Source organism: Spea bombifrons, chromosome 3, assembly GCF_027358695.1.
Source record: "Spea bombifrons isolate aSpeBom1 chromosome 3, aSpeBom1.2.pri, whole genome shotgun sequence".
NCBI classification, from domain to species: Eukaryota; Metazoa; Chordata; class Amphibia; order Anura; family Pelobatidae; genus Spea; species Spea bombifrons.
In genome coordinates, this window is record NC_071089.1 from 33,696,500 (window position 1) to 33,720,693 (window position 24,194).

Below are 24,194 nucleotides of genomic sequence, written 5' to 3' on the forward strand. Positions count from 1 at the left end.
ACATAACCTGAGAACGGAAAACAACTGCTCCCATAGGTGGATTTTTATTACATTACTTATTTTGAACATAATAACTCAGGCTTAAATGACAGATCTCTCTTTCGCTAAGGTTATGTATACTTCTGAATCACACAAGTACCGGTTATAATACGTTCTGCACCTCGTATTCATCAAACGTGTGTCTGCCATTAATACCAAAAAATCTCTAATGTCCCTTTAACATTCAAACAAAGCAAAAGAAATAACTAGAAATAATAGATGTGTTAACAAGATTTCTCAAATGAGGAAATATATACCCTTTAAAGTGTAATTTAGGATATATGAGTGGAAAACATGGAGACCTTAAAAAAAAGGGCTCTACTTTCATATGCTTGCCTATTTATTTTTTTTGCATTTACAGGTCATTCAAGACTTGTTTAGCTTGGAGTGCTACACAAACTTTCATTACATTACTATTGTAAACTAGCAGAATCTGTGAACTACACAACATTCTTTAAGGACCATTGAACAAGCCAATTTCAAGTGATAAAAATTGGCATAAGACTACGTCATCTCTAAAACGGATTTAATGAAAACAAAATAGAGGCGGGAGACATTTTGCTGTTGGGGGAGCCCGTTGGCCTAAGTGGCAAGGGAAAATGTATCAAGTCCACTGCATCTTGCCCCCCTGCTGACTGCCTAACAAAGGTCCTCCATGTGTGCAAATTAAGGCTAATGTAAATATTGTATTTAAACATATAGGAGGATAATACAGCTTTCACTGGTTTGTCAGCTAAAATATAGCCAAACTTCCAGACAAGCTGACAGGGATAAAAACACTGTCCCATTAAGGTGTATGCTAATCCAATTCAAGTTTTTAAACATATTTTCCAATACATATGCATTTCAATACCTTTCTTTTACAGTTTGATGTTGTGCACAAAGCAGCAGATTCCAGACTATATATACACATACAATACATACATATATGTATACATATATACACACACAGACATATTTTCGTAGCAAATGTTAATTTTTCATGTAATGCTTCAAATGCTAACAAAAGGTCATTATTATCAAACAATGCAAGCTTAAATTACAGGCCTGACTCAAGCTCAAGTACCAGTTGTACAAGAAGAGTGCATTTACTTTGGATTCTTGGATCAGTCCCATACAATTAATATGATTTTTGAAGAAGACCCTGCCGGCAGGAAGAACTTGCTGCTGTTTATTCAGCCAACCTGAGTTGTGTGTACTTCAAGTGAATAAATAAAGAGGAATTTGAAAAATCCCAGTAGTTAAATTGATTGTTGTGTCACTCCTAGCAAAGAATTCAAAAAACTTGATTCTGTTTTTTAGAATTAGAAGGTACAGTCAATGATACAAGAAGACGCCAGCTCTCATGATAAGGTAAGAAACATACAGCAACATATGGCCATCGGGTTCTCCACAGATTACTGAATTGTCCAAAATCTTTCAAGCTGATCATTTCAAGAATCTTAAGAAAAAAAAAACAATGAGCTGTGCAAGGGAATTTAAGCCACTATTCATCATGGTAAATTGAAGGCCTTTTCCCTTTCTTTAATAATATTTTTCTTTCCAATAAAGTCAAAAGTAAGCAAAATAAAATAAACACATAAAATACAAACCCCATCTCCCGCAGGAAAACTCATGTTTAGTTACATATTTTTGGTTGCGGTAGCTTTGTCCATTCAAACATTTTTTTTTATTTTTTAGGCACAAAGGAATAAAGGAAAGGTAACCAATGTCTCTAGATGTTAAGCAGGTCCTCATCACTGTCATCATGAAAAGAAGCTACATTCATGCCATCCCCTTTTACACTTTGGCTGGACCGGGTTTTTCCTTTCTTGTCTTTCATTCCATTTAACACCCCTATCAAGTTCTCATCACTACCAGAACGGTACTGGTTATTTGGCCTGTTAGAATTCTTCTCTTTGCTCCTTGTAGAATTAACTCTGACTTCTGGTACTGTCAAAACTTCATCTTCACTGTCCAGATCATCAATGTGCAGCGAAGTAAAGGCTCCAGGTTTAGTACATCTGACGTGCCCATTCTCATGATGGGGTTTTGTGTGGTTAGAGGACACTTCTTCCATGAGCCAATCAGTTTCATTTTCATCTGCATCATCTTCTGTATTGATCTGCATCATTAAGAGGAGGCAAAGGGGTTCAATTTCAGCGCTAGATGTTTCTAGATGAGTAAAATATATAAATCCTTCTTTCTCCTGGCTGGTTATGTTAACATGAAAGCCTGAAATACTAAAAAAAACTCATGTCTTGATAACCTTAATCAACCAGCTTCCATAAATCATGTAAACAGGAAGATGGCTGTGTACATTTACATTACTATATATAGAATATAAATATATATATATATATATATATATATATATATATATATATATAGTTTTCCACTATATAGGTTTATTTAGTATACTGAACTATAAACTGTAAAGCACAGGAAAGGGATAGATCCACTTTGTCATTTTTTGTCTACAGATTTTTTTTCTAAATAACCTATGTTAAAAAAAATAATACAGAGAACTAAAGATCGGTGAAGGGGTGTGTGACATTCATTACCTTGCTGTATTTGTAAGATACATTTGAACTTCTCCTGCAGCAGCTGGATATCTTGTACATTATAGTGTCCCTACAAACAACAATAAACATCAACAAAAATAAATTGTACACTAATATTTTAATATTTGTTAAAATGCTCTCACACCATATTTTAGCAATTTTTAATCCATCTTAAAAGTTATATTAACAAACCACATAAGAAGTGGAACTTGTTATTAGCACTTAACTGGGTTTTGGAACAAGGTCCACTACCACGGACGGAGAGGACAATCTGCAGTTTGGGCTAGCACTAATGTTGCACATATGAATAATTTAATGGTAGCAGGAAAGACATGAAGTTCCCCAGAAGGCTGCTTGGCCATGTCAAAGAGCTCTCGAGTAACCGTAGGAAAAGGATTGCCAAAAATGAAGAATGGTTAACAAAATCTTAGTACCATAGACTGGAAACGAACAATGTGCTATGTGATAATAAATAAGTGGAGACAAATGCAGATGAACTCAATGGATCAGGATGCGGACTAGTTTTATGCAGAGAACGCTTATAAAACTCCAAAAAAGAATTTAATCAAAAAGGCAATGTTTGAGAATACAATTATTATGGTTGTTCAGCTTGAGAGAATCCAGCAAAACGTAGAGGGGTCCTAAAAAACTTTAGTCCGTAGTTAATAATAATATGTACCAAATGAGGAAATGCCATTGAAACTTGCTTCTACTTCTCACATATTTCATTAATGTCATGTTTATAGCATTAACTATTTACCTTCGTTCCTTCTTGTGAAGCAGCAACACGACCAAACAAGCAATAAGGATCACCAGTAGTACACTCAATATGGCACCTACAGCTTGGCTTCTCCCAGAAAGACCCTGGAAATTTGTATCTGTGTCTTCAGGGCTGTTAACAGTGTCTACACCTTGTGGTCTGCCATGCAAATAAAAGTAGGAAATTATCATGTATATGACATACATAAAAAAAAACACAGCCCACAGCAAAGGTTGTTTTAAATTAAAACAAAATTAACACAATTCATTGTAGGTCAACAAAAGACCGGAGAGCCTGGGATGTAATTAATTGTGCCCGTAGAGAATTCAGCATTGTTAATTTTAGGAAAAAAAACCTGGCAATTTAGTGTCCCAGGAAATATTAAAAGTACCTTTGTGAAAACGTTAATGTGCATTCATTAAACCTCAAAGAAAAATTGCCTACCTTTCATAGAAGCTAAAGCTCTGCACACTGCTTGAAGCAGCCACTCAATGGCAAGAGTTACCACTGAAATCAATAGGAACGCTTTCCACATATTTAAATGGTGTGTCTCATTAGACCCACTCCGACACTCCACCACTACACTTCAGTACTGGAACTGACTGATTTTAAGTTAGTCTAGTGTCAGGAGATGCAGAGTCATGCAGGGCAAACTGCCGAGGGTGGGGAAAGGGGCAAATGCATTCAAGGTGATTCTGCAGAATCCCCCAATCCCTGATTGCATTTGCAAAAGAGACTTCACAAATATTTAAAGGGACCAGTCAGCTATCACATGCATTAAAGTGCATACGATGGCTGGAGTGTTTACATCTGTAAAACTGTCTTTAGGTTTGAAATATAAGGCTCAATGATATATTTTAATTCAGACAAAATGAAAGCAGTTTGTACAAATGTTGTCGGAATGTCATTTATGAAGCCAAGTTCTAGGAGCCTAAAATCAAAAACTAAAATTGAGAAATATATATATATTTTTATATATATATATATATTTAAAATAAATATTTAAAAATAATCTTGTCTGGCATACTACTTTTGAGAGCTTCCTATGCAATTCTGAAATGTATTAAATATAAACATGGGGAGCAACCAGACTGCTGTGCTCCACTAAAGGACCAAAATGTCATTGTGGGTCAGAGCAGTTACAAACAACAAAGATAAAAAACAAACAACAAAAAAAACAAAGATAACTTAGCAGCAACAGAACATTGGTTTAATTCTGTACATCTAACTATATTGGAATGATTATGGCACGGTACTATTGCGTCTTTCCCAACACAAACGTTATAGTGTACAAGTTCTTAAATGTTCACTTACACCAAAGGACAGACTGCCGATGTGTACCAGGTGAAGATGTATTGGCAATCTGTTGTTTCATGAAAGAATTCTGGATTTCCCTCTCCCACCATTAAGCTGCAATGGAAGATAATGGTGGAGGTTGCGTTCTTTGACTTATCTTTACCGCACTTTGATTTTGAAGTGAATACAACATCCAAGTCATCATCTGAAATAAAATGCACAGATAGGTCAGATAAAATAGAAAGATTTGGCGCTGCCATAAGCACGGTTTGTTTCACAAGGTTAAGTACTCACCATTAAGGTAGTATTTTACCGTTTCTGAAGAACCCACTGCCCTGGCGAAGTTGCCATTGGTTTTTATCTGGCACACACTGGCTCCATTGCATGTCTGTTGAGGTGAGTTTCCTGTCCCAGAAAGTTTAATTTCGTACACATACTGATCATTAGCTTCATTCCGAAGTACATCGCCTGTAGCATTATATGATCTGCACAAAACACCACAATCAGTTTCACTATTGTTATTAAAGTTTCAAGCTCAAAAAAACAATTTAACGAGTCTAGTTTTATTTGCAAAAGTATTGAGGAAATAAATCATTGCAGCTTCAATCGTTTAAGCTTGTGGAGAGTATTAGGGTTTGGGACACTTTAATCCGCCTCAAGCAAATGGATTTTAGTGTTACTATTTACGAGGAGGGTACCCTACAATATTTCTGCACTATGACTAATAACCTAAGGACAACCGAATGACCACACAGTTGTTGCACCAGAAAGATTACTGACTGGCTTTGTTTTAATCTGCCTGTACAGTAAAGGGTTTGTTTCTGTGGTGACTTAAGAGTGGTTTCAAAAACTACCTAATAGCAGGAGAAAAGTATAATATATAATATTGGCTGGTTGTATTGTATGTACCTAATGTATCAGTTTGTAAATAAAAGATAATAATAATATGTAAACAACACAACTAGTCCTGTATGTAAGCAAGAGTGGAAGACATTAGGATATTGATAATTTTAATATATGTAAACATTTTGATGGAAATGGTTTCTGTTGAACAAGCTACAACATGGACACAGCAGCTGTTGCCTAGAAGCTGTATTTTCTTTTCTTTTTTTTTACTAATACTCATGGATTTTCCTTTAGTACTAAAATGTGTCGAAACATTTTATGTGTCACACAAACCTTGATTATATAGAAAAGAAATCAAAATTAAACTAAAATCTAGAAAAATAACCCAAGATTTCACTTACTTGAAATAAATGTTGGTAAGGTTAACATTTATTCCATCTTTTACATGAATTATGCCATTTACCATCTCCACTTTCTTTGGGGTTATGGCACAGGCTGCTCTTGTTTGCCACAGAATGTGATACTCACAAGCGTCTTCATCAAATCTAGAACACAAGGCAAATTTAATTAATTAATCTAATAAATACTGAGCCAAATGCAAATCACTTACAAACATGATCTTTGGCTGGAAAAGTTGGGAAAGAAAACCTAACATCCCAGACGACGCAGGTAATAGCGATGTTATTTCTGGATGCCTGGCTTAGCATGGCAAAACTAGAGTAACAGAAAACCCAACACCACTCCAGTAGTTTGGCTGTTGCAAATGTCTGTATGCATGTAAGAAATTATTTCTGGTGTCCAACTGCAAAGTTCAGAGATTGCACGTGGCTCAGAGCTGGAGCTCAGGGGCCTCTCCACCTCTAAGTGATGCCATGTGGAAAATGGGGGGAAGTTAGACCATAGAGTGACCTTATATTTGGAAGCCTCAATCAGTAATTACATACCAAGCATTACTTTTAAACTTACCTTTGGAGGGTTGGTATGCCGACTGTATGTGAACATTTTAGTTCCAAAGTGGTAGAAAGATTTTTGCCACCTTTACACTGATCTCCATTTGAATATCTCACGAAAACAGTGTTACCTTATGGAGCCATAAAAAATAAAGAAAAATTAAAAAAGGAGTCTACAAGGCAGAGGAATCATCATGTTCTGCTGTATGAAGTGAAATCTAACACTCAAATGTAAAAACATGAACCTGGATTCTATTATCCTTTAAATGATTTAAGACTAAAAAGTTTAACAAAAATGTAATCAATGCAATACAGTAGATTGGATAATTAACCCCTTCAATCCCAGGGTTTTTTTGGTACCTCCAAACCCGGAGCAATTTTGCCATTTTTGCGCTATGTCGGTTCAGAGATTATTCTCTTTTCCTGTGAATAGTGTACCCATGTAAACTATATATTGTTTTTTCAAGGAGAGATATAGCTTTCTTTTGATACCATAGTTGGATGATTAGCTGAAAATTTAGAATGAGAAATTTAGTAAAAACTAGAGAAAATTAGAAAAAAAATGATTTTTCTAACATTTTCCCTCTGAATCCTCACAAAATTAGGTAAAGTGATGGAAAATCCCCTCCAAATTTATCAATTCAGGTGTCCTGATTTCAGAAATACCTAATTTATATAGATTTTCCATACTTTCCCAGCACCAGGGAGCATACTATAAGGTATAAATATTTTTATGCCTATGGCTTAACGGGTTTGGGGGTTGTGAACGGGGGCAGGAGGGTTATACTGGCTAGATGTTATGCTAAGGCAATGGGAAGTAAGTTTTTTTAATAATTTTTTTATTATCTTTTTTTATATATATATATTTTTTTTATATATTTTATTTTAATTTTTTTTTGTATTTTTTATATATATATATATATATATATATATATATATATATATATATATTTTTTTATTACACAAAAATGGTTAGAGGACCTCTTAGGGACCTCCTGAACATGCCAGTGATGTCACAATGACGTCACAGCTCACATTATGTTTTTATTAATATTTATATTATTATTTTAATGATTTTTTTACTATTATTTTTTAAATGAATAAACTTTTTTTTTTCTTCTTTTCTGTTTCAGGACGGGAGGGGGAGTGAGAGACATGGTTTCTCACTCCCCTCCCCGCGATCCCCCTGCACCGATCACACTGATCTCTATGCAGGGGATATCCTGTCCTCCGATGACCTTCCGGGTTACGTCAGCAGTGACGCAACCCGGAAGGGAATGCCCGATCGCGCAGTTTGAAATGTAACAGCTCTCCGGCTTTCATGCCGGAAGCTGTTACAGCAGATTGGACAGCAGAAAGCCGGCAATGCCGGCTTCTGCTGTCAGTGGGGAGTCCAGGCTGTCAAACGACAGCCTGGTCTCCCGTGCAGCGGCAGGGATGTGTCCCTGACACTGCAAGAAGGGCTGGACGTACATAGGGGTTTCTTAATAGGCGGTTTTTGGACGTCCCGGTATGTCTATAGGGGATTGAAGGGGTTAATACACAATGTTTATATGCTACAGGCGTTTGCTCTCGGATGTATTTGGTTTCAGGATATTCTGAATGCATACATGCACATAATGGATTATTTACAATCATTTTTAATAATTTAAAGTGTTTTATGAAGAATTCAATGTAATAAATAATTCTAAAATAAACGCCTTAATTTCTTTTTAAAGGCGCTGTTCACTGTATTTTAAATAACATACAATTTTGCTATATTTTCTTTTTGAAAACATTTCAGCTGGGCCTCTAAATCCTGCCCTCTTTAAGCTTTTCTAATAACTCTCATCACACCTATCACACAGAATACCACACTCAATCACACTCACTGGTCTTCACCTTGAAGCTTTTCCGTTTCACATGCAGGAGCATAAAATGGTAGGTGGGTATACCAGTAGGCAGTTGGGCTGCTGTGACATTATACACAGGGGAGGAATGACAATGTTTCTAGGCAACTGTAGTAGAGCCCTGCGCGGGACTGCTTTTTTAATCCCGCTCCCGCAATGTGGGTGTTCCGCTCCCGCCACATTTGTGGCCAATCCCGTCCGCCACATTTGTGGCCAATCACGCCCGCCTCCTTACCCGATTTCCCGCGCAGTGCCGCAAGGCTGTCCTCGAGTTGTTCCCTCAGTGTCTCTTCTCTTGCTCCGCCCAGGAACAAGGCGGAGTCACAGGAAGTGACGTCATCACGTGGCTCCGCCTTGTTCCTTGTTAGATAGGAGACACTAATGGAGCAGCGAGAAGGCAGCCTTGCGGGACTGCGCTGGATTACCGGGACCCGCAGGTACAGTGCCTGACCGCCCACTCCCGCCCGCATGCCCCAGCAAGACCGCCCGCTCCCCCACGGGACCCGCCTCCCAATGCAGTCCTCTAAACTGGTGCATTTCAATACATTTGCCATGGCACAGCTGCCCTCCAACTTCCGGTTGCTTAAATTACATTGTGGCAAACAGAGCTCTAGGAAAATCCCTTGAGTGCCAAGTAAGAAAACAGGACAGAATAGAAGCAAACAACGCATTAAGTCTACAGTGTAATGAAAATAGTGCATTACCAAAAGACATACAGCCTTCACATTTAGGCTGTACAGTGAAAACTGGATTACCCCAAGGAGAAAGTCCACTATGCTGTTTGAAGCATTTACTTTCAGTGAAGCAGACATTGTTCAGACATGCCCTATAGAATATTGGGATCACTGGATTGGCTTTTCTGACATGTGTGATCCAAATCTGTAGATGAACATGGGCTACATTTACCTTCTACACGGAATGTCTGTGTGTGAACTTGTCCCAGGACCTTAACATCTCCATGTTGGCTTTTTCGGCACACACTGGCACTTGCAGAGCAACCAGGGGGACCGTGATTCACCCGCTGGCAAAGGTTCAGGTAGTAACTATGTACAAAAATTGACACGTGTCATGTCAGACCGCCTGCATATAAAAACTCTGTTCACACTGCCTATCCAGCCACCTTTTTTTGTTTTAAAGAAAAACATAAAAGACTTAAAGAGTTATTTTAAAATTCAAGAGCCGTGCACTCCAACTTCATTTACAATGATGTCATTGATACATTTTCTATTTTTAACTGCAGTGTATCAATGTATTAAATCCTTATAAATAAAAATGGAAACCTAATGGGGTTGTAAGTGCTTGAGTCTTTAAGGTTTTACTATAACTGAAATAATGCATTTAGGTATCTTCATATAGGTTGTGCTATTTGTCCGCCAATCAGTATATTTTTTGCATGCCTTATTGTAATCTGTAAACACAATTAGACATTAATTTGGTGCAAACAGCACAAATAGACAAATAGATTTGGTTAAGGTAAAAGTGAGATATTAAATGAGTTAGTTCAAACATTTTTATGTAACCACATATACATAATGAAGAGATCTACCCCTGGTCAGTCAAAAAAAAACTGGCTTAGCCCTTCAGATCACATATGTCCCTCTTCACTATGATGGCTGTTTACAGTACCAATGTGTGTTTCTATAGTTACTTACAAACTGCCTTCATGAACAAATGACCAGGAACCTGTCAGGGAGGAGAGCATCCTTAGATCATAGGTGTTTTGCTGATCTGTGAACTTGCATGCTACCATTCTTGGAAGACAAACAACTTGAGTCTTCCATTCAAAGGTAGCTGAACAGCCCAAAGATTCACTTAACAGTACAGGGCTCCCGTTTCCAGAGCTTTCATCACATTTAAACAAGATGGTTGATTGTCTTCTTTCAGATGCTGAAAAAGATGAATATATGTCAAACACAAATTGTTAACACTACGAACAAGTTACAAATTGTGCTCCACTGTGATAACGTGGGTTTTTAATACTGGCTCAATTGCACGTTCTGGTGCTAGCTCTAAGCCTGTGTTCCAGCATTTGCAATATTATATTGAAAAGACGAATGATAAACTCCCTTTTGAAAGAAATTTAAGAAATATCTGGACACTGTGCAATTACACTACTTACATAACAGTTCTCTAAAACTAATTAGGGGGACGTGCCTAGAAATATATTTATTTTTCTTAAAACATTTTTTTTAAACATAAAACCCAAGGCTGCATACAGTAATGTAGATTAGCATTGACAAAAACCTGGTGTTATCTTGTTTTGTATTAATAAATATCCTGTATTTGCAGACCTGGAGGCTGCCATTGATGTTGGTCATGTATTATTTTGGCTGACTCCCTTCTCGAGCACCACACTGAGCTGATTCTATACGGCAATGCTAATGAAGTCTGGACTTTCGCTAGGCAGAGTGTCAGGCTGGGTGATTGGTATTGAGACATTCTATTGCTTATGGCAAGGCAGTATAATCAGGAACTAGGATATTTGTCTAGTAGATTGGGATAAGATACAGCTGGAACCCATAGTCTAATAGACGTACTGACGGGAATTCCCCACTTAAAGTAAAGCAAGTTGACACCGCTACATAACACAATGGGGGTTACGTGGTGTTATCCCATAGCAGTCAATGATTAGGTTACTATGGCAATAAGAACACTACGTAAATTGTGTCTGACCAACTCTCCTGCAAATGGTAAACCAATATTATGGGGATTTTACCAATCCTCCAAAGTTAAATTCATATTTAACTGTTAATTTCTATCAAACGCAAAAATCACACATTTGGTTCACATCATCTATTAAAAGATTATGATCATAGCACTTACAGTTAACACAATAGCCCCATTTCCCATCCTTGTCATACTCAGAGGTTGTTGCACACCATGCTCGTCCACGCTCCTCACTGGTGCATGTATTATAGGTTTTTCCTTTGGACTTAAATGGAAGGACACACAGCTCACCTTTTTCAGTCACTGAAATCACACAAATAGGTCATATATAATGCTAGGCTTAAGCAATATACATAATCTCTGACATTATCTAGCTGTGAGCGAACCTGAAGTCTGTTTTATAAGGTTTAAGGGAGAAACCATACATTGATCCTAGCTAAGTGTAGCTTGGTACTGCCTGCATCATACCAAGAGGCGCAATGTGATCTGGTACTGTAACATGACAGTTAGTTAATGGCAAATTAAACCTAGGTTGATTCTAATATATGACACTTTTAGCGAACACTTAATAGTATACAAGACAGGGGGCTTCATATTTGCATTACTTCTTTACTACAAAACCTCCAGCAGCAAAGAATGGTTAACAGAACAAAACAACCAACCAATCAGGAACAGAGTCCACAAAAAGTAACTCCTCAGAACCTCCAACTTCCTCTTTGCTGCTAGCCTCCAGATGAGCACCCTCGATATTAGTGTGCTACACACGTTACGCTAGACTATGTCATTGTCTGAGTGACCCTCTTTGGCACCTTCGGGTGACCCTTGCGCTGTGATCGGAAACCAATTTTCTCTCTCTGTACATGTTTTGCAGATACAAGTTACCTATGCCTGCTGCCCTCCAGGCATGGCTGAAGTCTGCATTGGTCAAGTCCCTATCAGCTGCTCTGGCCCAAGATCTCCGCCCAGCAACGGATCTCCACGTTTGGAGGGATCAGACTCCGAGGGGTCGCAGCGATACGGCCGTCCTCGCAAGTGTCAGTGGACAGATGCCAAGCCATGGCTTAAGGGCAAGGCCCCCCTCCCTCACATCAGTCAACGTCCAGAGTTGAAGCAGAGGATCTTGAGGAGGAATATGAGGTGATCGACGAATGCTCTGCTGAGGTCTCAAGACAGGGGTCACCTGTGGCACAGCCCTCCTACGTCCACAAGATGGCCGTGGATTGCATTCATTCCACCTCCAAGGCATCTTCGAAGGAAATTCTGGATTCCGCTGGTCTCCCTATGTTCTTACCCACGAACCTTAAGGCATCCAAGGTCCTCCGAATGGACACCACTGTCCCATATTGCGGAGCTCCTCCGGTTCTGGCTGCTGCTGCCACTGGAGAAAGAGGCTCGCCAAAAGCTGCGTGCAGAGTGCCCGTTTCCTATGCTCCGTGACAAGTATGCCTGAATTAGACTCCACGTTTGTCATTTTTATGACTAGGAGTGGGAAAGATGCTGGTTGTAGCGGGCCCCTTGACTCAGATACTGTCCATGGCTGACAAGGCCATGTCTGAAAGCACCAAGGTGGACCCCTACCTGGATGCAACGCAATGTCTGTCTTCTGTGTAATGCAAATGCGGCCATACAGTGGATACAAAAAGTCTACACACCCCTAACAACACCAGGTTCTTGCGATGTTAAAGAATGAGACAAAAATCATGTCACAACTTTTTCCATCTTTAATGTGACCTATAACATGAACAATTCAATTGCAAAACAAACTGAAATATTTGGGGGGGGGCTCACAATAACCTGGTTGCATAAGACAGAGACGAAACGAGGCTTCCACATAAATTGCTTGGAACTAATAAAAAATTGACTCCCTGATGATTTTGTACATTTGTCCACTGACAAAGACATGATCAGTCTATAATTTTAATGGTAGGTTTATTTAAACTGTGAGAGACAGAACAAAAAAAAAGCCAGAATAATACATTTCGAATATGTTATAAATTGATCTGCATTTTACTCAGTGAAATAAGTATTTGACCCCTTTGCAAAACATGACTTAGTACTTGGTGGCAAAACCTGTCCTGGCAATCACTGAGGTCAGACGTTTCTTGTAGTTGGCCACCAGGTTTGCACACATCTCAGGAGGGATTTTGTCCCACTCCTCTTTGCAGATCCTCTCTTGTCAACTCGAACCTTTAGCTCCCTCCACAGATTTTCTATGGGATTAAGGTCTGGAGACTGGCTAGGCCACTCCAGGACCTTAATGTGCTTCTTCTTGAGCCACTCCTTTGTTGCCTTGGCCGTGTGTTTTGGGTCATTGTCATGCTGTAATACCCATCCACGACCCATTTTCAATGCCCTGGCTGAGGGAAGGAGGTTCTCACCCAAGATTTGATGGTACATGGCCCCATCCATTGTCACTTTGATGCAGTGAAGTTGTCCTGTCCCCTTAGCAGAAAAACACACCCAAAGCATAATGTTTCCACCTCCATGTTTGATGGTGAGGATGGTGTTCTTTGGGTCATAGGCAGCATTCCTCCCCTCCTCCTCCAGACACAGTAAGTTGAGTTGATGCCAAATAGCTTGATTTTGGTCTCATCTGATCACAACACTTTCATACAGTTCTCCTCTGAATCAAACCGGATTAAAATAGAAAATCAAGCCCCTTTATGCATTTCGCTGGATGTAGACGTTTACAGCGTCATCAGGAGCAAATTGGCAAGGGATCTGGTTTGGCTGGTATGCATAACTTGCTGATTTACTGTAAATTGCTTTACCACAACAACAGGCACTATTTTGTACACTTCTTTTTATATAGAAATACCTCATGAACCTAGATGATCTCTATTCCGTGTTTGAAGCCTTTATTGCACCTACACTTGTGAGTGCATCTTATTATTTACACTCGTTTTATGCATTTATGTATTACACTATGATTTGATTTTTTCCCCCCACATATGATCCTGCGCTATCCATTGCCTTGAGATTTGTATTACCGTATTGGCCCGAATATAGGCCGCACTTTTTTCCCCCACTTTAAGTCTTTAAAGTGGGGGTGCGGCCTATATTCGGGGTCTAGCGCCCGACGCCCGGGACATGCAGTCCCGGGCGCCGGACAGGCAGCGGGGTTAGGATACAGACCTGTATCCTACTGTCTGATACGCTCAGATAGCCTCCCCTGCCGGCACTTTCCACGGGGGGAGTACCGGCACGGGAGGTTGTCTAAGCGCATCGCACGGACGTTCACCGGCAGCGGCGATGCACCGTTGCCGGTGAACATCCGCACGATGCATTTTAACCCCCCTGACTTACCAGGGCAGACTCCCGGGTGTCTTGCAGGGCCGGCGGAAGACATCTACGCAATACGCGTATACAACTTCCGGTTCCGGCACTTCCGCTGAGTGCCGGCACCGGGAGTTGTATACACGATGTGCATAGATGTCCCCCTCTGGCCCCGTAAGACACCCGGGAGTCTACTCTGGTAAATCGGGGGGGGGGACAGAGTGGCAGCATATCGAGGGGAAGGACAGAGTGGCAGCATATCGAGGGGGGGGGAGGACAGAGTGGCAGCAAATCTTGGGGGGAGGGACAGAGTGGCAGCATATCTCAGGGGGGGAGAGGACAGAGTGGCAGCATGTTTTTTGGGGTTTTTTTAAAGAAAAAAACTTTTTCTTTAAAAAAGCACCAAACTTTTAGGGTGCGGCCTATATACGGGGGCGGCCTATATCCGAGCCAATACGGTATTTGGACACTGAGAGGAGTGTCTAGAATAGCTGCATTTACACTGTGGGTGTTTGATTTATTTTTACTGTGTGGCACATTGCACTTTTTCTTTGTCCCTGACATCCTTGGACAGCTCTTTGGTCTTGGCCACGGTAGAGATTTTGGAATCTGATTAATTGCTTCTATGGACATGTGGACAGGTGTCTTTTTTTTTATTTATTTTTACAGGTAACAAGCTGAGATGAGGAGCACTCCCTGTAAGAGAGTGATCCTAATCCCAGCTCGTTACCTGTATAAGACACCTGGGAGCCAGACATCTTGCTGATTGACAGGGGATGCAAATCAATTTATGACTTATTTGAAATGTGTTATTCTGGATTTTTTTGTTGGTGTTCTGTCTCTCACTGTTCAAATAAACCTACCATTTAAATCATAGACTGATCATGTCTTTGTCAGTGGGCAAATGTACAAAATCAGCAGAAGATCAAATACATTTTGTTGTTCACTGTACATCAACCACCTGGGTGTCTCGAGATCAAATCTCCTGTCAGATCTGACCGCGGACCTGTATCAATACTGCCTGGACAACAATTTTTCCATCAGAGCGGAGTACATTCCGGGGAAGGAGAACCTGGTGGTGGACTGGTTCTCCAGACACTTGAGAGACACCAGCGATTGGCGTTTACAACCCCACGTCTTCAGAGCTCTAGATCAAGCTTGGGGTCCGTTGCGGCTAGACCTGTTCGCATTCCGGACAAACTGGCAGAAGCCAGATTTCTTCAGTTGGCTACCGGATCCACCGTCTCTTGCAGTGGACCCGTTTCTCCAGGTGTGGCCAACCTCAGGGGCGTATGCTTTTCCCCATTCTCGATGATCCTCCGGGCTCTACACCAGGTGAGCAGATGTGAGCGGGTGACGTTGCTGTTGATCACTCCGTTCTGGAAGGCACAACCCTGGTTTCCTCTGCTACTGGAACTGTCATGTGCCGACCCGCTTTTGCTCCCTTCGTCTCAGGATCTGCTCCCTGACCCGGAGGGCAAGCCTCACCCGCTGGTGCTCCTCGATCAGCCATTGGTAGCCTGGATGGTTTCTGGGACTCTTGGGCACTAGAAGATCTTACCTTCAGGGGAGCTGGTGTTTAGAACAACACGTGGATCCCTTTTCGGCACCAGCGGTGATGGTTTTGAATTTCTTAGCGCATCTTTTTTCGCTAGGGAAATCATATCGGTTCAGCTGCGCATGTTCCGGACGCGGGGATGAGTGACTGGAAAGATCAGACTGTTTGTCATCTCCTCGGGGGGGTGTGGGTTTCTAGACCTCCTTCTTCGAGGTATGCAACTTTTTGGGAGGTTTCTGATGCTCTCCGTTCTTTAGAACCGTGGCCAGATACTGATGCCTTGTTGTTACGCTAACTTTCAGCGAAGCTGGCTCTCTTGCTTTGTTTGGTCTCCTTCCTTTCCCCAAATGTCATTAGAGTATTGATTTCACGTATAACTGTTTTTCTTCTACGGTGTCGTATCCCTATTTCCCTGGACGTCCTGGCGTGGCGCGGTGTGTTCCTGCATATTTCTCTGCCACGGCGAATCTGCAGTCGTTGTCTGAGCCCTTTGCTGATTTCTTATGTTTCTCCTTTCAAACCTTTGTAAGCTCTTATGGTTGCCAGGTGGATTAAGTGGATGGATCCTTTGGGGCACACTCGGTAAGGGGTGCGGCTATTGCAGCTTTTGACTTGGGCAGGTCTCTATGGTATATTTTTTCTGCAGCAATTTGGTCCAGGGAATCAACCTTTCGTACATTTTATTACCATCCTTCTGCGCATGCTTCTTTGCGTTTATGGGGTAGCTTTAAAACGGCAATATATCAAGCCTTCTGTCTTGCCATTATTTCCCTGTTTTCTCCATCCCTATGGCCCGCTGTTTTTTTGATTATCTGTATGTTTCACTATGAGATTTTCTATGATATATGTGGATGTTTCTACTGATGGATTCTTTGTGCTTAGGTTACGCTTTTATGTATACAGTTAACTTTCACAATGTTTTTTTTTCCCCACACACACAGCTTGATTACACTGGGAGGTTCTTCCAGATTATTTTCGGAAGTTCGGTTCCTGTGGTCCATGGTTTGTTTCGAGTTCGACTAATGTTTCTGTTTGTGCTACCTCTTTAGCACATCAAAGAAGAGGAAGTTGGAGGTTCTGAGGAGTTACTTATGGACTCTGTTCAGTTCCTGATTGGTTGGTTGTTTTTTCTGTTAACCATTTCTTTGCTGCTGGAGGTTTTGTAGTAAAGATGTAATGCAAATATTAACCTCCTGTCTTTAATAAAATTTAGATTAACTCTACACCAAGGCTAGAGTAATCCCCAATCCCCTGCTTACTTGAACCCATAGCCCAAAGTCTATGGGGTTGCTGCAATTCTGGTATTTAAAACTTATCTTATGATGTTTGCCAAGTAATGTTTAAAAGCAAGTATCAAGATGTATTTAAAATATAATATAAAAATATACTTCTTGTAATCCTAACTTGATTTAAAACATATATGGAAAACTAACCATTTTGATGACAATTTGGTATTACTGAGCTTTATCTGAGAAGATTTTTACCTGGTGGGCAGGGGTCTCCCCCAATGTACTGCAGTACTAGAGTCTTTTCTTGATGCAGATAGTTCATTTTCATGGTTTTTACGCTGCCAAAAGAGACGACTTCATTTGCTGATGTAAGGCAGACAGCTCCATTGCATTTACCAGTTGGCACGTTTGGTGCTGCTGAGCATATGCCAATGTAATAGGTGCTGGGACCAGAAGCCTGCAAAGACCAGGATGGTAAAGGTGTTACATGCAGGAGGACAAATGACTACGAATACTTCCAATTCTTCATTTACAGTATGTGGTCTTTCCCCCATTTATGAACACGTTTTGATACCATTTACTGTAGTAAAATGCATATGAAGATACAGATGTGGACCAGACATTACTATCCAAGATTGTTTTTCTTAAATTCTTATTTAATGCAACAGGACCTGCATACATACACACATTTTTCTTTTTTTTTGCCGATTATTGGTATTCCTTTGTAAGGACCACATACATATGCTAAATATAAATCAGCCGTGTAAAATTTATACATCTGGTATTCATTACCTTTATGAATGTACTTGGGTGGGTAAGTGATCTATGATCTTACTAGCAACATTTCTGGAATACGACAAATGCTTTTCTTACCCTGTAATCAACCCCAGAAAGGCTGGTCAAGTTAAACGTGTACTTGAGGCGCTCGTCTGTTAAAGTACACCCTGAATTAATCACTTCATCTGGGCACACTACTGGGGTTTCCCACTCAAATACAAAGTTACAGGCACCCATTTCCACAATTTTCGGCTTTCCCTGAAAAACAAGAAAAGTGAAATTTTTTTTAGCAGTTTGTGACCAGTTTTCTATAAAAAGGATATTATATATCTACCAGAAAAACTGTAGTATTTCAAGTTTATTGGGTAAATGTAACCTAGTTACACAGTACTTTATAATAAAAAAAGTTGAGTTTATTCACTATACTGTGAGATGGAATAAACTCACTCACCTAGCACATTTTGCTTGCAAAATGCACTCTTGAACGAGCAAAAAGTAATTCAAGATCACCCTTTGATTTAACAATTCATTATTAAAAGGGCCACATTGTCCCTTTTCAAAGGAAACACTCAACTAGGATGCCTTCATAATCCATGGTAAATTTTGTCTCTAGAATACATATCATCGTTCAGAAACCTATGGATCTTGCAGAAAAAAAACACCAGAAGAGTCCAGAAATTGTTTTCAGTCCATCAGTCTAAACAGCAATCAAACAATAGCGATAATTATTAGGCCCAGCTATAAGAAGTATAGTATAGTTGGCCTAGCAAAACACAAGTACATTTTTTGCCACGCTCTGGACTTACCAAATCAGTCCCTGCTTTACAATGAAATATGATGATGGAAGAATAGTTCATCTGTGGGTTTATATCACATGCTGTTGGACTATCAAGAGTAATTAGAACATTCTGAGTGGCTGGGTTAAACTGAGGAGGGCTGGATACATGTCCCACATCCTGTGAAGGCAACAAAAAAAAGCATAATATTTAGCAGGTGCTCACGCAGTCACATAAGAGCCTGTAATGAAAAATCTAGCTTCAGGGCAATGATTCCAGATTTCTAAAACGTATGTATGGACTTTGCAATGGTTGCTAATACTTGCAATTATTTGGAACAGGTAAGATAATACATAATTATAAATTATAATTTAATAATAACAATTTGGAGTTTCTGATAGCATGTCACTGACAAGAGAGCAATTTATATTCTGTAAATCTCATACAGCCGTATTTCAATGTGGAGAGTACAATTATTAGAGTGTTCTTAGATCGCATTAACCGGACAGCTTGGTGTCTTCCAGGTGCTCGGGTTTGGCATGTTGCTGATCGTGTGGACAGATTATTGGCCGGGCTGAAGAGGATCTGGCTGTCTTCGTTCATGTTGGCACCAATGACAAAGTTAGTGGGAAATGGAGGGTCCTAAAGAGTGAGTTCAGGGAATTGGGTAGCACGCATAAGAAAAGAACCTCCGAGGTAATATTTTCTGAAATATTACCTGTGCCATGCGCAACTGCAGAAAGACAGCGGGAGATCAGGGAGGCTGAAGACTTGGTTTAAGGAGGAGGGTTTTGGGTTCTTAGCAGCATTTATACCAAGAGGGGAGGATATTCGTGTAGATAGAAGGGTGGTTAGTGGGGTTAAAGATAGTAGTAGCATAAAGAATAAGGTTGCACCTGATGCAGATTGTTTTCATGAGAAAATAACTGATGGCAAACTAAATTATCTACTAGCTAATGCATGAAGCCTGGCTAACAAAATGGGAGAACTAGAGATACTTGCATATGAAGAACATTTTGATATAATTTGGCATTACGGAAACCCATGACTGGAAGTTAATTTAAAAGGCTATATACTGTTCAGGAGGTAGAGAGGAATTGGGAAAGGAGGGGGTGTGTGCTTTTATGTTAAACCAGAGTTAATGCCTCGTATAAAGGATTCTGCATGTCAGATTACCATACCTGAGAACTTCCCTTGCTGGACGCGGCCAGGACTGCCCCTGACATCAGGGGGCGGTCCCGTGACGTCGGTAGTGAGTTCCCACTGACGTCAGCGGGAAACAACCCCAAAGGAGAAGATGGAGGAACTTCTTTGCCGGCGACCAACCCTCCCACCCATATAGTGCTTGATTCATATATATATATATATATATATATATATATATATATATATATATATATATATATATATATATATATATATATATATATATATATATATATATATATATATATATATATATATATATAAATAGGTGAACTGGTGGTTCAGTATGCCTTCTGGCTTTAGGGCGGATGGCCTGGATTATTGTTAAATGTTAAAAAGTTAGTTGCACTCCGGGTTTGGGCCAAGAGTGTTAATATGTTACAAATCATTTATACCGTATTTGCTCGATTATAAGACGAGGTTTTTTCCAGAGCAAATGCTCTGAAAAATACCCCTCGTCTTATAATCGGGGTCGTCTTCTAATCAGACCCCAAAAAAATGCTGGCGCCATGCTGCTTACCGGTCACGAGCAGCGTCTCTTCTGTTAGAAGCAGGAGGACAGGAAGCTTGCAGCGTCCTCACAGAACTCTATCTCCCCCCTCCCTCCTCTGAGGGCGGGGCCAGAGAAGTTGCTACAGCCGGTCCCCTGCAGAAGTCTGCGAGTGGGAGATCTGCAGTTCAGGTGAGGGGGTGGGGGAGGGTTTTTGAGTATGTGTGAAGTGTGTGTGATTAAGGGAATGAATGAGTATTTAAATGTTTGTGAATGAGTGTGAGTGTGTGTGTGATAGCATGGATGTGTAAGGGGGGTGGGGGTTGTAGCATGGCATATGGAGGCTGTAATCCCACTGCTATCATCCCCAGGTTCCAGCATGTACTGGCTGCCTTGGCTTGATAGGAGTGTGATTGCTGTTAGCAGTTTGATATATATATATATATCAAACTGCTAACAGCAATCACACTCCTATCAAGCCAAGGCAGCCAGTACATGCTGGGTTAAAAGGCATATCATGGGGCTGAGTGGCATATAGGGGGTTAAAATGCATTTCTGGACCTCCAGAAATGCATTTTAACCCCCTATATGCCACTCAGCCCCATGATATGCCTATATACCTCCAGAAATGCTTTATACCCCCCCTATATGCCACTCAGCCCCATGATATGCCTTTTAACCCCCTATATGCCAGAGTGGCATACAGGGGTATAAGGCATATCATGGGGCAGAGTGGCAAATAGGGGGGTATAAAGCATTTCTGGGGGCAGAGTGGCATAACTGGGGGGGGCAGGTTGGCAAATAAAAGGAAATTTAAAAAATATATTTTTCTCAATCATAGCTTTTATTAAACATGAAAATAATTTACATTAATTAATATTTACTGGTAAAACTTTTTCCCTATAGGGTAGTCTTATATTCAGGCTTTTTGTTTTTTTCCTAAATTAATATTTTGATTTTGGGGGGTCGTCTTATAATCGGGGTCGTCTTATAATCGAGCAAATACGGTATATATGAATAAGTTATGGTTTATTGGTAATTGTATTACAAGCTAAATAAAAGACCACGGCCTGTTTATCCAATTTCAGTTTGTTGTCTTTATTATGCGACCATATGTATATTTTGTTTGTGTTTGGTTCTTTGTCTGTTTAGTTATATCCCTTACAATCACATGCACAAGTCAGAGGGCTCAGTGGCATCATGTGTCAAGTATAAAGATGCCAACAGAACTTGCAAAAGAGCTATTAGACTGGCTAAATTTAACAATGAGAAGATGATAGCCAAGGAGAGCAAAACAAATCCAAAAATATTTTTTTTTAAGTACATTAATGCCACAAACTTTAGGAGTGACAATGTAGGTGTTTTGAAATCTGGAGATGGTAAGTTAATTAGTGAGGATCAGGAAAGGGCAGAAGGAAGAACCAGCACTACGGAAACCTTAAATCACTCTTTGGAATGGCGGACTCAAGTAAAAGTTTTTAAAGCTGGACAACTGTGGTAAGTGGGGTGCCTCAGGGTTCTGTCTTGGGTCCAGTTCTCTAACTTATTTATTAATGATCTTGAAACAGATATTGGAAGTCACTTGTCTGTGTTTGCTGATGACACAAAATGAGGTAAGGTTATAAAGTCTGACCAGGATGTAGCATCTCTTCAGAATGATTTGGATAAACTAGGGGACTGGGCTAATAAGTGGCAGATGAGATTCAATATAGAGAAGTGTAAGGTAATGGTACTTTGGTTTGAAAAATAAGCATGCAACTTACACTCTTAAGGGCATTGCATTGGGAAAATCAAAAAACAAGAAGGACTTCGGTATAATTATAGACCATAGACAAAGTGCAGTGCCAGCCAGCGGTTGAAAAAGCCAGTAAGGTATTGGCATGCATAAAGAGGAGTATTAAATCACGAGATGAAAATATAATTTTACCTCTTTATAAAGCAATGGTGAGGAATCACCTTGTATATACCGTGCAATTTTGGGCACCAGTTTTTTAGAAGGATGTTATAGGGCTATAGCAAGTGCAGAGGCGGGCTACAAAGTTAATTAGAGGAATGGAGAATTTTAGTTATGAAAAAAGGCTAGAAAAACTGAACTTGTTTTCACTTGAAAAGAGATGTCTAAGAGGGGATCTGATCACATTGTACAAATCTTGATCCAAATCACATGGGACTGGTCTGGGAAATTCCAACCAGTGATGTCAGCAACAAAGGTACTATAATGCAAGTACTATGAAAACAAAATAAAACGTCCCACATTCTGAAACAAACGGCTGTACTGAATTCCCTTATTTTGCATATCTAAAAATCTACTTACAACTGGTTGTCCTTTATGATGATCCATGCATACTGCTGCTCCTGGAGGGCACTGCACACCCGCAATTTGGTTAAGAGGTTGGCATATACTGACATAGAAATCAAACTTGTCTTCTCCATCACCAGTCTTCTGTGTTTTATAATAACCCATGTGATTCAGAGGACTTAGATCAATGAGAGATGTACCATTCCACACGGAGCACTTTGCCTGTTAAAGAAAAAAAAGTGTTTTTTGTTGAATGTGGTTAGTTGTACCAACTTCAGAGCATCCTTATGTCCATACTGACAAGTGGTGTTTACATACCTTGGGTATGCATTACCCTGTCCTTTAAAGGCAATGTAATCTTACCTACTACAAAAATATATTGCTTATGCCTTGAAAGTCTTACAAGTCCAAAGAAATGTTGGTGTTTATATATAAGCCATTCTGTCTCATTGTATTTAAAAATCCCTCTATGTCTCTGACTGTAAAATGATGATTTTTTTTTTAAACTATAGCAATGCTTTCCCAAAAACTGTTGGAAAAGAAGTGATTTTGGTGCAATTGGGACTGCACCCCTGAACATGGGGGACAAACAACATACATTGAAATTCCCATACCTCCTGTTCACACGCCAGAGATGTGCGCCAAGAAAAGTACCATGTGCAGGTTTGGTCATCAAATGACACAAGGACTGGATGACTGCCTAGCTTGGTATCCATTGCACACACAAAGCTAAAAACACTTCTGTGCTTCAGATTGGGGTTGGCACTGCATGGGTCACCATCTTGATAAACTAGATTCAAAACCTGATCCACGTAGGTGATTTTATCCTGAGACTTTCCAGCGTTGATGTGCTTGTCCCCTTCAGTGATGCACACACCTGCCCGTGGAAAGAAATCAAAAACAAAAATAGTTTACCTTTATCCTATCATCAGTTAGAAAGAAAATGTGATGCCATCAAAAAGAAGAGTCTCAGACTAAATTGACTGTCCTATCACCTCAAAGCCACTTTAAATCACCAAATCATACATTTTAGGGTTGTCTACAATTAACAGTTTTGATTTCTGTGGCAATTGTTTTTAAAAGTGAAAAACTTTTCAACTAGAACAGGCAATAGACACATTCAGCACATTAGTACAGGAAACAGAAGTCCACCTTTATTTTTCTTACCAATAATATGCACAGCACTGTAAGTTTTAAAAAGATGATTAGAGAATACTTAGTTTACACAATGCATCTCCAAGATTTGATTTAATGAGTGCCATGAATATGCCTTTTAATCAGGTGACAGAACTATCAGAGGATTGCTCTGGAATTCTTGTGTGATGTAGTGGGTACATGAGACAAAATGTATGTGGGCACCAACCCTAATCATTGCATTTAGGTGTTAGTGCCACATTTAAAGTCACAATGGGTGCAGCTGTGTCATAGGATGCCACCTTTGCCACAAATCAGTCCATGAAATGTCTGCCTGCTAGGTCTGAACCAGTCCACTGTAAGTGCTATCATTGTTACTCGAAGATGCTTTCACTTCACAACAGTTCAACCATGAAGCTGTAGACCACACATTCACGGAGCAGTGTTGCAGAATGCTGA

At 40.0% G+C, this 24,194-nt stretch overlaps 1 protein-coding gene across 1 annotated transcript in view; it reads right to left on the bottom strand.

Moving 5' to 3' along the window:
- Positions 1-851: 851 nt before the first annotated feature.
- Positions 852-24,194, bottom strand: part of IGF2R (insulin like growth factor 2 receptor) — a 63,594-nt gene continuing 40,251 nt past the window's right edge. The window contains exons 34-48 of the mRNA XM_053460165.1: positions 23,216-23,478; positions 22,617-22,823; positions 18,637-18,786; positions 17,927-18,088; positions 17,309-17,510; positions 11,147-11,293; positions 9,976-10,210; positions 9,230-9,366; positions 6,451-6,565; positions 5,886-6,029; positions 4,933-5,123; positions 4,657-4,843; positions 3,343-3,501; positions 2,583-2,652; positions 852-2,143 (exon numbers count right to left, since the gene is read on the bottom strand). Coding sequence (XP_053316140.1) covers positions 1,754-2,143; positions 2,583-2,652; positions 3,343-3,501; positions 4,657-4,843; positions 4,933-5,123; positions 5,886-6,029; positions 6,451-6,565; positions 9,230-9,366; positions 9,976-10,210; positions 11,147-11,293; positions 17,309-17,510; positions 17,927-18,088; positions 18,637-18,786; positions 22,617-22,823; positions 23,216-23,478 — 2,759 coding nt within the window. The 3' untranslated portion in view covers positions 852-1,753. The remainder of the gene's footprint in view (positions 2,144-2,582; positions 2,653-3,342; positions 3,502-4,656; positions 4,844-4,932; positions 5,124-5,885; positions 6,030-6,450; positions 6,566-9,229; positions 9,367-9,975; positions 10,211-11,146; positions 11,294-17,308; positions 17,511-17,926; positions 18,089-18,636; positions 18,787-22,616; positions 22,824-23,215; positions 23,479-24,194) is intronic.